The sequence below is a fragment of the Juglans regia genome, chromosome 15, assembly GCF_001411555.2.
Source record: "Juglans regia cultivar Chandler chromosome 15, Walnut 2.0, whole genome shotgun sequence".
NCBI classification, from domain to species: domain Eukaryota; kingdom Viridiplantae; phylum Streptophyta; class Magnoliopsida; order Fagales; family Juglandaceae; genus Juglans; species Juglans regia.
Genome location: NC_049915.1, coordinates 16,227,674 through 16,242,323, shown reverse-complemented (window position 1 = coordinate 16,242,323; position 14,650 = coordinate 16,227,674). Strand labels below are relative to the sequence as shown.

General features: G+C 34.2%; 1 protein-coding gene across 1 annotated transcript; it reads left to right on the top strand.

Moving 5' to 3' along the window:
• The first annotated feature begins 11,462 nt into the window (after nucleotides 1–11,462).
• Nucleotides 11,463–14,321, top strand: LOC108997764 (3-isopropylmalate dehydratase small subunit 1-like). The gene is made up of 2 exons (XM_018974144.2): nucleotides 11,463–12,337; nucleotides 13,976–14,321. The coding sequence occupies exon 1, from the start codon at nucleotides 11,538–11,540 to the stop codon at nucleotides 12,306–12,308; it is 771 nt and encodes a 256-aa protein (XP_018829689.1). The 5' UTR covers nucleotides 11,463–11,537; the 3' UTR covers nucleotides 12,309–12,337; nucleotides 13,976–14,321.
• Nucleotides 14,322–14,650: the final 329 nt, after the last annotated feature.

Here is a 14,650-nt window from a genome sequence, read left to right as displayed (position 1 = left end):
TTATGTAAAAGTTGTACCTGAATATGATGATAATGACACAGGAAATCCCTTGCATAGATCTGACGTAGAACCAAGCCATGTTGCAGAAGTAACAATATTGCAAGATGCAGTGCCCCTTTCTGATGATGAGGAGTTCATTGATAATGAAGATGATGAAAATGACGATAACCAGACTTATAGCAGGGAAGACCTTCTGACAGATAGTCAAACTTTGTCTGACGATGGTGTGCATTTATGCTAGAATTCTAATTATTATTTTACAGTTTATTACATTCATATAACATGGTACTATTTTGTTATAGATGAACCTATTTCATCTTTTAGTTAACCAAGTCATTTGCATCTCTTTATTTTCCCAAATATGTAGTATCTAACACCTATAAATTTTTATGTTATATGCAGAATCTAAAAATTAACCCACGACTTAGTCAACCTAATTATAATAAAACCCAACACAATTGCAATTTCTACGTAACTGGGCTAGCTGTGTCGTTGAAAATAGCTACTGAGGACAATTGGTATTTGTCTTGGCTTCTCCATGTGGTACAAGTTTTAATCTTCTTTAATTAATGTACAAGTATAATCATGAGTAATCTAAAATCTTACAATTGATATGCCACACAATGTTTAATGGTGCATGCAGGCATTTATGGGATATTTATAATTGATCACCCTCATGGATTGCATTTATGAGACAAAACAAGTATGCGTGTTTCCCTTTGTGACTTTCGGAGATTTTGCAGGTTATTTGAGACATTATGTAGCAAAGCTTGCATGAGTTTTAGAGATATGATACTAAAATATAGATAAGAATATTATCATTATATTAATGTCTGCTTCTGTAGTATTTCCTAGAAGTTAGTACATTTACTGTGGCTTTATTTTCTTACAATTCTCTACCAAAATGTGATACAGTGTCATTATTCCATTTTTACATTTTATGTTTAGTAAGAACATGGTGCCTATATGTGGGATCTCAAATATCTGCAATGACTTCATTCCTTCTTTTATAAGTACTAAATTACTATGTTATTTTTTATATTATTTTTTCGAATGTTAAGAAGGACAAGGGGTGCAATATATGGTTAGGGTCTAATAATTCAAGGTTTTTGGGGACTTGCTGGTACGTGGGCATGTGGTGATTTATTTGCTTTTTTTTTTTCATTTTACGAGTAAGGCTAGTCTAATAATTAACCCCATTGATATTTGTTCTCTAATTCTTTGAGTATGTATTCCAGAACTGATGATAGCTATTAAATTGTTGTTAGGTAAATTGACATTGGCTGCTAGTGCTGATGGTCCACATCCAATTCGGCCCCAAAAAAATGAAAAAGTAGCTCAACGTAGAAGTATATTATGTGGCTCCTTTAAAAGAGTGTCAGATATTGTTTGTTCTATAAGATATCTTTGGTTTTGTACATTGGTGCTATGAGCATGAAATAATAGCAATGATGGTAGAAAGGTTCATCAGAAAGAAACTTGTTGGTTGGTAGGCAGGTGCTGCTTGGTTTCTTTTGGTTTCACCTATTGTCAAGTTCTTAGCAATAACAACCCTATTAGTTATTTCAGGGGGCACTTACAAATTTTTTTTATGTTTATTTTTTGTGGAATTCATTTTGTAAGCTGCTAGTTTACTCAGTGAGATAATGCTTTTGTATATATAAAGATTCTTAACTCTATGAGGTAATTAATGTTGCACTGGAAATATCAAATAAAATAGTAGTAGTATTTTGGAGCGTAGACATCAACAATATGGCATGGGTTTTGTCGATATATGAAAAACAAGATGAAACTTATTTTCTACCAGTTTTGTTAAGGTTAAATCATCAAATTTTTATTCAAGCATAATTCAATTTTTATTCGAGCATGTATGGCTTCCAATTTTAAATTATTTTAATTTTAATTTTCATCCAATTTTGTCAGTGTATACATGATGGTATATATGTGCACCACTAGTAGCCAAACCAGGTTGTGCAAAAAATCATTTATAAATACAATTTGATCTAATAATAGAGAATGTTAACTTGTGACCCTAATATGAGGGTATACAGTAATTGTACTATACATAAATACATTATTTAACTACACGTGTGAATATGTACCCACAAAAATATGATGGTATATAGTAAGTCTCTAACATCATAATAAAAAAGTAATAACATATGAACAAATGATGGCTGGTGCTGACAGTTTTGGAAAGAGAATCAAAATGACAAAATTGATCTGCAAAATCTCACCGTCACCCCACTGGCGTGAGTTTTGAGAGACAGAAGCTGGACCTGTGTGGGAGAAGGAAAAATAAAAGCGCTAAAACCAAGTTTGCATTACCAATGTATGAAAATTGAAACATCTATCACGCCTCTAATGAGTACTAGCTAATAAAGACACATTGTTGAAGCCACACAACTGGCCTGAGATATTTCTTCTGGACAGTTCTCTTTCTAATTATCAAACTCTATTATACTTAGAAAAGTTGCACTCCGAAGTCAAGCTTCCACTTGCAAGCCTGTACAACTTGGTAGGCCTTCTTCTTACACTATCTTTTTACACATATTGTTGTTCAACTTCAGTGATGTTAAACCTCCATATGCAGTACTAGAGATCTCTGAGTTTAATTTGCTTACATTAGGAAAGTGTTTAGAGATTCTTGTGCACCATAAATGGTTCATTCAAAGAGAGAGAGAGGCAAAGGATGAGTTGGACCAAGGCCACGAGTGTTGCCTCCTATCGGACAACACTTGCAATCAAAAGCACCAACTTGGACTTTGCCTCCAGATGACTCCACTCAACCTCCAGATGTTGTAAGTTCAGAATTTTTGGCTCCCTGTAATTCTACAGATGTGAATACAACATCTGAGGGTAAGTACAATGTTTTTCTACTCGTTAAAATTTTCATAAACACATTAGGATACACATTTGATAGCATACTACATGACAATTTGAAGATTTCTATTGTTGGTATAGTACCAAACTCTAGTAAACGTGATATGAGTGTAACCAAAGAGATGGAGTTTAAAAGGTTGCGAAAGTATTGCAAGATACCACTAAAGATAAAAAATGGCAAGATAGGTCCATCATGCAACAATAGGATAGTCTACACAACAAGAGTGATGTGGATCGTCAAGCACCATGCAAAAATAAGGCATGTTGGCTAGAGTGTCGTCGACGTCAAGGAGAAAGATGAACTTATTGATCGTGTTCAAGTATGTTTTTTATCTTGAATTATTAAATGTAGAAGTTGATCCAAATGACAAAGATTATATAAATATAGAGTATAACGGTAGATGACACATTTTGCATGTTGTATATGACATGGGTTTTTAACTCAATCTAACATTTACCATTGCTTTGTCATGGTACATGAGTTTTTATCACAATCTTAGCAAATATAAATATGGAACATAGGTTTTTAACACAATCTTAACAAATTTAAATATGGTACAAGGCATTTTAACACAATGGAATTCGTAGGCTAATTTTGTGTTGGATTAGACTAAGAAAAATCATCGACGGACAGTCACAACTCAGCTATCTTGTGCATACAATGCATTTCATTACATGTTGCACCGGAAATATTTGAAATATGCAACACATGAAGAGGCAGTAGTTAATGGAGGTTTGATGGTAGAGCAGCCAGTTTGAGAGTGGTTCTGCAGTCGGTGGGTTAGTGATGAATTCAAGGTAAGCATTAATAATATGATATTGTAGGATTTATATATATATCTTGGTAAAAAGTGTTTTAATTTAAAAAAATGGCAACATCTGCATTAGAAGAAGATGATGTATAGAACATAGAGTCTTGGCAGTCGATGACATATCTTTTTAAATTCAGCAAGTGGTAAATGGCATGATGAGATTACTCTTAAAAACAGTGGGACTAGTTTATATTTAAGTTATAGAGCACCCTATTGATCGTCTGAAAACAAGAGCACCCCCTCCCCCACACACACACAGTGCCATAATGTTTTCTATTTTGTACAAAATAATTAAATGATGAGTTTTTAGCTAAAATAAATAAGGGAAAAAATATATTCTGTATAAAACAACTAAACTAAAAAGTTGTTTGTTTTGATGGCTTGATAACTTGATTTCGTGTTTTATTGTAGAAAATATACAATCAAAATAGAAAAAATAGGCGTAAACAAAGGGTTAACCACACAAGCAGAAGGATGTCATTTGTTGTATTAATGGAAAGAAGGGTATCAAAATTTTTTTCATATCCAAATTTGTTGTCAACAAAGTTTGCATTTTATTTGAAATGGGATGTGGTAAATTGATTGATTTGCCTATTTATGAATATTAGAAGGACAAGAATCTGATTGATTTTACAACGATGCGCATTGGTCAAATAAAAAGGACAAATTCATCACACAAACCATGAAAGAGAATTATGTGAGCACAACCTTATTTATGCATAAATAGTTGGCACTACTAGTGTTATTGTGAATTGTTTAGTGTATGGTATTGCGATATTGTGTTTTTGTCTCTAAGTCTTAGTTAAGAAATCATCATCCTTATATGCCCAATAAAGTACCAGCAAAAAGGTTACATGCTTAATTTAAGGATAGAATATTGTAAATTGTTTAGTAATATTCAAAATTGGTGAGCTGAATATATAAACCTGGCATTATTTTAGGATGAACTAGTTAGCTGATAGAACATAATAAGTATGAAACTTAAAAGCTAAGCCTATCAGAGCTTATAACATGGTAATGGTGAAAGTTCTTCATACCACAAAATCAGATGGTTGAAATGATGAATGCCAAAGAGCCAGAATGTCACACTAATGAAGCAGCAGCATCCATATTTAGAGAGGTTCTGGGACATAGGTCAAGTTATTCTAGAGAGTTAGGCCACTCTGTTATGCCCAAATCATCTATAGTTCTTGAAGTATCCAATAAGGAGTATGAACTCCTTGTTGAGGAAAATCAATAGAATAGGGAAAATGCAAAGTATTACCAAAATCGGATTAAAGAAATTGAAGGTGGTTTCGTGGCTATGAGGGACCATATGCGGGAGTATGAGCAACGTATAAACATTAGAATGTTAGAACTGGAGATAGAATTAGAGTCTCAGAGAGAGACTCAATCCACAGATCCTTAGCCACACTAATGTCAGCAGTTACTCATTTTGTATTTTGATCTACACTTTTGCTACACTTTTAATGAAGGTGTCATGGAGAGAATATTTGAAAGTAATATTTTATTCAACACAGCTAGGAATTCTTCTCTTGTTGGAGAGGGTAAAGAAAAAGAGGTAATTTGGTTTCTTGATCTTTTATAAATTCAGATTGTAGAAATTGCCTTGTATTTTCCTTTTCAGACAGCTCTCTCAATACTAGTTGATGATAAAAATACGTGTAAAAGGGAGGGATAGTTTCACTTAATTTGTGTATTTTGATTAGTGTTAATGTTTGATATGCTCTGTAAGCTACGTGAGGGTAGGCATGATTTGGTTGCACCAGAAATAATTGTAAAGAATTAAAAGAGTTACAGTTAGGGAATTTTTGGCCTCACATTCCTTATCATGTTAGGGAGGTTTTCTGGTCATGAATGGCATCAAAGTGAGCGTTGTTTGCTCAAAATAAAAGTGAGTTTCGATTGTTTTATGTTCAAATTGTTTGATTGATTTCTAAATTTTTAGGACAATCTGTTGTAGACTGTCAAAACTTAAGAGTTAAGATAATGTTAGTGAGATTTTCAGAGGATGCATGGTTTAACAACATCATTGAAGGCCTTATTAGTAATCTCAGATTGGATGATAAGGACCACGTGTTAATACACAAGGAGAAGTATGAGTGCTTGAAATAGGAAGAACACTATAACATTCAAAAGAGTTTCTAGGTTATCCATGAAAAACTATGTTGAGTGAGACTAAAAAATAGGCTATTAATGTAGGGTAGTAGGTGATCAAGTACACTAGCATGGCATCTGTGAATCTAATCTAAATATATATAGTGCACACCAAGAATGAATATTCATATCTTCTGTAAATAACTTATACTGATTGACCAGACTAAATATTCCCAAAATAGGGTTATTTTATTGCATGTTATTCAATTCCATGGATGGTAGGTAAATTGGCCATTGAATAAGCTAACAAGTTTTTGAACTAATAAGTTTTTTCTCATCTAAACTAACAATTACATGGGTGCTATTCATGTTTTTTGTTTAAATGGTTTTTTTGAACTAACAAGTTTTTTCTCATCTGAAAAATGTTCTAGTAACTAGAGATATGGTGTGATCAGCTTTTGGCCCATCATATGTTATAGTCGAAATGAAAAACTTACTACTATCATACACAAGTTTGTTCATGCTCCTACGATCAATACGACGTAAAGAAAATCTTAGGTTGAAATTTCAAAAATAATATAGATTAGGAAAACAACAAATTTTAGGCTTGTATATAATTGGATGTTGTATATAAATTGCAAAAACATATGAATTTGTACTAGAAATAAATCTCATGATGATAGATGAACCAATAAGAAGGTTCGGATCCAATATCCTCACGAGGATATTGGATCATATGAAGTACAATTGCAGTGAATAAAAAATGAAGCATTTTTGTAGTAGTTTGGCCATTGAAAGTACTTCTCCTACAGGATAGAACATTCAGTGCAGAGTTCGTTGTGATGTTAACAAGTTATTCTAGAAAATGGTTATGCATGTATGCATGCTATGGTTTGACTTTATGTCATTGTATATTGTAACAAGTCAATTCACCTTGTAAGGGTAGTGCTAATTTGGTTGTGTTCTAGCCAAGACCCCAACAACTCCTAGAAACTAAAGATTCTTCTGTGGAGTATGTATATGTAGAGATTTTGAGTACTGTTGGCATGTTGAAATAGCAAGTATTTAGCATTGTGGGAGTGTTAAATTGGTGAATGAACGTGAATGACTTTGACATATCAATTACTATATACATGTTTGACATGGTTAATTCAGTTTATATGTAGTATCGTGTCAAGTCTTCAATGCAATTAGGTTCTTTTGTATCATTGGTAGAATCGTGATATATGCAATTTAGTAGAATGATGACATATTTACACACACACACACATACATATATATATATATATGCATATGCAGTCATACATACAAGAATTATATAGATAAAATTCATTAGGATAGGGATAATGTGAAAACCTTATGTGCAAACCCAATAGAGATCTAGAAGTGAGAAATAGGGACCAATAAATTGTTAAGTGTCAAACCTTGAATGTTTATGGTGCCAAATTGAAAAGTAATTGTTCCAACCCTGCACTATGCTACTAATAATCACCTTGAATGTCGATTAGGGGGACATTTCTACATATCTACATATTTGCCAAATTGTGGGACAAATTGAGAGTGCCTAAAGTAGTTGATTCGGCAGCCCCTCAATTTTACGGCCAAACACCATTGTACACGATTAGCCACAATTGTATTTATGGCTTCTATTACGCCGAAAAAGGCATCCCCTTTTGCGCCGAAAAATCATGCCCAAAAACCCAATGAATTCGTTGCAATTTAAATTACTTTCGCTCGTACCTATTGCATTGCACTGTACTTGTTCAGCGATATGTTCGATGCCGTAAATGAGTTTTTCGAAGCTGAAACTTTTGGAATTTTTTCCGACGTGTGAGGAATCGCAGCTAACTTTCCCAGCGACTTTGAAATCACCGATACAAATCCTGTTGTGCGACGAAACAATTTAGTAGGTAGCACCACTGATCTTGCGGTGAGAAAATCAATCGGAATCATGGGATTTGCGACAAATACGTAAGCTGCTTTTTTGCAGCTAAAATCGACAAGAATGGCCTTGGGTTTTTATGAAGAATCGTTAAGGCGAAAAAATATGCTGATGTCAGGATGATTTCCTGGCAGTCTCCTTGTGCTCAATAAAATGTGGTAAAAGTTAATTTGCAACGATTTTGGGCCTTATTCCAATGACTTTAGACTACCCAAAACATAATATTTCTTTTAGTGAATGGCCTTAGATTTTTACTAGTAAAGCTTGTATTTCGAGCCACTAGTTGTCTTTTGCTGCTAGCTAGGAGTTTTCTTGTGAACTAGAAATACACTCTCACGTTGATTTCTCTTCTTTAGCCTAAGATCAACTCGTATGATCATGATATGGAAGCCTTTAAAGCATCAAAACTCATTTTAGAACCACTGGTAAAGATCAACAAATCATCAACAGATAAACTGTGAGACACATAATTGCAACCCCCCAAAACTGATTAAGGTGTAATAATTAGATTTTGTACAAGGTTACTAAGGTCCCTGCTCAATGGTTCTTCACTTAGCATGGAAATGAAGGATTACAAAGGGCCACATTGGCGCAATCTCTTACTCAAAGAGAAATAATCAGATTGAGTACCATTTACACAAATGGAAAACTTAGGCCCCATAAAGCAGTGTTGTAAAAGTGACACTAATTACAGCTGGACTGAACCCAAATCCACTAAGAACTATGTGTCAAATAACTTCAATCCACCCTATCAAAATCCTGGGTCATATCCAAAGTGTGGCATTACTTCTTTTTTGAGATAATATCAAATTAAGATTCTTAATTTGATATTTTATTCATATGATTATCAAATCAAATGAAGAAAATAAACCAAACAACTGCCTACGTCCTTACCTCAAGTTGTATTTTAATAAGGTTCAGTCACACTGCCTACGTCTTCACCTCAAGCTACTTCTTGAGGATTCTCAAATTCATTATTCAATCTCCTTTACATGGAGATAGAAACCTATTACACATTTGAGCAACACTGCTTCAAATAATTCGTGTAGAACACATTTTATACTTATAATTACCTTCCAAATGATGATTCAACTATTCTCCATATAGAACTCTTACTGCACTCATAAGGGTGACACAAACCTTTTTTAATTTATACAAGAGTTGATAGGGATTTGCTATTTCAAGTTTATACAAGAGCTTATATGGATTAGTTGTATAAACTAATCTTGTATTTTTATTTTCTAAAAGATTTTTTCTATTTTTGGATTTGCTATTAGAAGGCCTTTACACCACACATCATTCACATGTCATATTTTTATTTATAGAATTCAAAATTTTAAATTATTTTTTCAAATCAAATTATATCACGTGGATGGTATGTGGTGTAAAGAAAAATTTTATTCATAAGCTTCATACACTACACACCACCCTTTTTATGTTTTTTTTTTTCTCTTACCAAATGTGTGGTATATAGATGATGAGTAGAATAATTTAATTATTTTAAGAAGAATAAAAACAAAAAAAAATTATGGTGTGTGATATATGAAGCTTGTGAATAGTAATGCTTGTGGTATAAATGCCTTCAAAAAAAATTATTATTTGCTATTACTTATAACATTCATTGATATCACATGTTTAAATGGTTTAAATATATATATATATATATATATTTATCATATAAAAGGCATATTTAAAAAGGACATCCAGAATAAAGGGTAACCATATCAATTGACAATTAATATAGAACTATATATTCCAAAGAAAAAAGCATAGAAGTACTAAGTTACTAACACATTGGTTGTGCCACATTGTGCATTCTTTTAATCGCAAGGTGGGCTACTTTTTCATATCTAAGGGTGCAAATCGGTCGGTCCGATCTAGTCCGATGATAGATCGAACATTTTCGATCCATCATTTTCTTGGATCAGATTGGACCGAACACCCATAGGGACCCGTCGGTCTGCTCAGTCCAGCTCAATTATTTTTTTAGTTTTATTTTTATTTTTTTAAATCAATTAATAAAAAAATATTTAAAATACTAAATTAAAATTAAGTAACTTATTAATGTGAATTATGTAACTAACTCAATAAAAAAATATTTTATATGGTCAATGATAATAAATTATATGAAAATTACATTATTAATTTATATAATTATTGTATAATTAGCTAGTTGATATTATATATTAGTTAATTGATAGAATATTAACAAGTATTAATAACATATTTAAAATTTTATATTGTTAATGGTAATTGGTTATATGAAAATTACATAATAAATTGTACAATTATTATATAAATAATATATATAATATATTTTTTATTTTTATTTTTTATTCGGTCCAGTTCGAGGTGGGAAAACTCTAGACCGGGACTGAACCAAAACTTTTCAGTCCTCTAAAACATGGATCAAGACCGATAGATCTCAGTCTCAGTCCAGACCAAAACGACCTGTCCGGTCTGGACTGACCATGTATCACCCCTATTCATGACTAACATAGTAGTCCATTCTCATTTTTCTTGAATAACATTAATAAATAACCTTTTTAGATTTTTATTAAATAAATTTGTCTTCTAAGATTACTAATAATTATTACATCAATTTTTAAAAGAGTACTACTATATAGCAGCCCATACACCACATTGATCCTATCATTGTTTTTTCCTTCCATTTTTCCATTTTTTTCATATTCTCATTTGATAAATGATAGTTGCAGTTGTGAGTGTGCGAGCGCCGCGCAATCAATTTGAAAAAAGTAAATAAATACGATATTCATATAAAAAAATTAATTTTTTAATATTGGAGTACTCCACTCTTTTTTAAATCGACTGTACGGTACTTTCGCATTCCACGACTGTATATAGCATTACTTTTCTCATTTTCTCATCCACATCTCTGTCTCTCTCTCCTCTCAAGCTTTCCACTCTCTCTCTTGCTCTCTCTCTCTTTGAGGAGAAGGAACAGAGGGGGATCTCGATGAACAGATCTCGTGTTCGTCAAAAAGAGAGGACAAAGAAGGAATAGATGAAAGACAAAATTTTGTGTTCATCGAAGATGGGGAAGCCTAAACTTGAGAGAGGGAGAGAGTAGAATGGGGAGGAATGAGAGAAAATTGAAAGGGAAGGGGGAAGAAAAAAGTGAGAAAAGCTTGTGAATTTTCATTCTAAGGGAGACTTGTGACCTGGTATTTAGACTCGATTTTTTCCTTTGGTGTGCAATGTGTTGTTTCCGAACTGACTATTGAGCAGAATTTTTCTTTTACAAATACATGGAAAAAAATATGATTCATAAGTATACTTATGACGTTTAGAAAAAGAGCAGTGTTATACATATGTATTATTTAATGCACAATATTATATGTGCTGAATGACAATTCAATTTTATTAGTATTTTATTTTTTAATTTAAATTTCAAATTTTAGATTTTACATATGTTATAAATTTCAACATATCAATATATATAATTATGTAAATAAAATTGCAACTATAAGAAGCATTTTACTTATAAAAAATATGAGCGATGCAAGTGACAAGATAATTTTACAATTTTTTCTTAACATGTCTTAAGGGGTTATTTTCATAAAATAATGATAAAACTTTATTTTTGACAAAATACCCTATTTTATCATTATTTAAAATAAATATAAATAAATAAATCTTAGCTTCAAATCTCTTATGATGACGTGGCACATTCCGTACATAATACCATAAGTACCTGTTTGGTCCATGTGACACATTATTCTATCGCAAACTTCACTAACCCACTGTTCGTGACTCTGCTGGTTCTTTTGACCGGAATAGAAATGGCGGCCTCCCTGTCGTGCTCCCCAAACCCTACCTTAACCAGAGTCACCGTTTCTCCCAGATCCTCTCTCTCTCCCACTGTCCCTCACTTCCTCAAATTCCTCGCCACAACCCCATTCCACCCCTTTAGACCCCTCACCGCTCGTTCCCAAAGCTCCTCATTCTCCTTCGCCGCACCTCGAGCATCCGCCGCCGCCGACGACAAGTCATCCTCAACCTCCACCTCGTTCCATGGCATATGCTACGTCGTCGGTGACAACATCGACACCGACCAGATCATCCCCGCCGAGTACCTCACCCTCGTCCCCTCCAAGCCCGACGAGTACGAAAAACTCGGTTCCTACGCCCTCATCGGCCTTCCCGACTCCTATACCACTCGTTTCGTGGAACCCAACGAGACCAAGACGAAATACTCCATCGTCATCGGTGGCTACAACTTCGGCTGCGGCTCGTCCCGTGAGCATGCCCCCGTGGCGCTCGGCGCTGCTGGGGTCGCGGCTGTGGTGGCGGAATCCTACGCGCGCATCTTCTTCAGGAACTCGGTGGCCACGGGGGAGGTGTATCCTCTGGAATCCGAGGGGAGAATCTGTGAGGAGTGTAAGACCGGGGACACGTTGACTATTGAGCTCGCTGAGAGCCGTCTGATCAATCACACGACCGGCAAGGAGTACAGGTTGAAGCCGATTGGGGACGCCGGCCCCGTCATCGAAGCCGGTGGCATATTCGATTACGCCAGGAAGACCGGAATGATTCCCTCCATTTCGGCTTAGAATGGCCCGACAGTACGGTTCCACAAGAGGTAAAATTCATTATTCATGTGAATAATATTTGCTGGGATTGAGGTTGCACAATTTGGGGCCTTTTGCTTGCTGCATTCTTTTTCTTTATGTAGATTGTTAATTGGGATATTGTGTAAATACAAATAGATCGAATTGATGCAAGTTAGCGTGGCTTTAGGTATCGATATCATTTTTCCTTTTGGGTTTCTTGTTCTCATTTGTTTGCCATTTTTTATTTTCTCTTAATCATTAAGTTGTTTGGTAGGCTACATTTGCTTCTGATTTCTACATGTAAAGTTTATGAATTCATGTTGTAAGGTGGAGGAGTATGGATATGATTACTTCCTAGAGTGTGGTTTTGTTGTGTTTAGAAGCTATCCAATGACGTATTATATTTGAATATTCTTCTGATAAATTTCTAGTCTGTGGGATTTCAGTCATTAGTAAGTTTTATTCTGATATGATGTATATTATCAGTGGTACGGTTAGGATCGATGATACAATTTTTGTTTGGCTAGTTGATGAGAAGTTGGTTGGAGAGTGGTTTATCTGCTAATGTGATGGTTATTTGGACTGAAAGAAGCTATTATGATCACATCTCTTCCAGTTGATGCAAGAGTGTAAACTATGAGATATCACATTGGTTCTCTCCTTTTTCAGCGAGATATTTCTTCTCCATGTTTTATGTGCTCTCCCAGCTTTTAGCCGGTGGATGTCCTGCTTTGCTTGGATGTAAAAGTTATACTTTTTTTCATGGAAACTGTTGTGCTTGGTTTTTAATGCTTGGAGTATGAGATATAGAGTATACTTGAAAACCATTGTAGGTGGTAGATTTGAGATTATTTATTTCAATGATATGCTTTTCAGAGTGCGGAATATGTAATTAAAGTGATTGCCAAATGAATTTTTCGTGCTATGTTCAGTTTAGCATTCAAGGAACTTGTAGACCGGGGTTTACTCTGCAGGAGTGGGTCCGAAGGGTCCTACCTTGGAGAGGTTCCCTGACATAAAAAATAAAATAAAAAATCATTCAAGGAACTTGTGGGATCTTATTGGATGTAATTAAAGTGATTGCCAAATGAATTTTTTGGCTCAGAATTTCTCGATTGAAATATTTCTTTTGTTGAAATTTTCATAAACTTAGTTGGTCTCGGTTATGAAAGAGTAATGATACAGTCTTAGGGTGTGCAAGTCTCGCGCACTCCCTTTGAAAAAAACAAAAAAGTGGGGTCCACTGTTAAAAAAATGACCTTTTTCATGTGGATCCTAGATTTACCTACTTTTTTTTAAAGGGAGTGTGCAGGACTTGCACACCCTAGGACTACAAATATTATTGTTCGTCATGAAATTGGCTTAGAGATAAGGTTAATCTGTAGCTTCTGTAGTAGAACTATATTTGTTTGTCATAGTATCATTCCTTTTTTTGAAGAGAGATCTTCATGTATCCAGACTGCTGTATTTTAGATTCTCACTATTGAATTGCCTGTATATTGAACCCCAGATTATTAGAATTTAAATGTGAAAAAGAATAATAAAAATGATAGGATTTATTTATCAAAAAAAAAATATCCTTGTGCATTTCATTTATGTAGTAATAAAAATCAACTACAGATCCAAAAAAACTTATGTAGTAACAATTCTTTGTTTCTTGTTTTCAGGGCCTTTCTATGTATTGCATGTTGCTTGTAGCAAAGGTTATGATGTTCGCGGATCTTTTCTTCCTGATAATCAGACAGTAGAGCTGCTTTGTTCTTAGGAGTCTCTCAGTAATAAAGGACTATTCTTCCTGAAACAAGCTGTATCTTCGTGTTTTATGCCTGTTTTCACTCAGACTTGCAGCAGTTGATAGTGTAGTGTGCTATATATCTTATCTTCAACGAATATTGCTGTTATAGTTTTGATACATCCTCATAAAATCTTGGAATCTTTGTTTTAAGTTTCCTTATCTTAAATGCTCTGTAATCCCCTGCATTAATGTCAACATGGAATCCTGTTTCTCTTGAATTTTAGGACATACCATTTTCGTTTCTAAACATGGAAGCTGCCATCACCACCATTCCCTAAGGAGGTTGAAAGGCTCTACCACGATCAACTCTTGCTAGCTACAAGCTCCATTTGTTAAAAATATGAGATATATCTTGATAGCTGCACTGGAGACGTTAGACTTCACATACAATGAGTCTCTACAATAATTTGTAAAATGATAATATGCAGATATAGAAGCATTAGCATTTCATAACTTGATCCGTATCAATTAACCCATAGGGGTTAGCTCAAGCGGTAAGGGTCTTAGATTCGAACTATTGGGCGCAAGCAATTTTAAGGGGTCATGT

Bases quoted from the DNA above. Each gene is read 5' to 3' on its own strand.
- LOC108997764 (XM_018974144.2), top strand. From the start codon at position 11,538: ATGGCGGCCTCCCTGTCGTGCTCCCCAAACCCTACCTTAACCAGAGTC.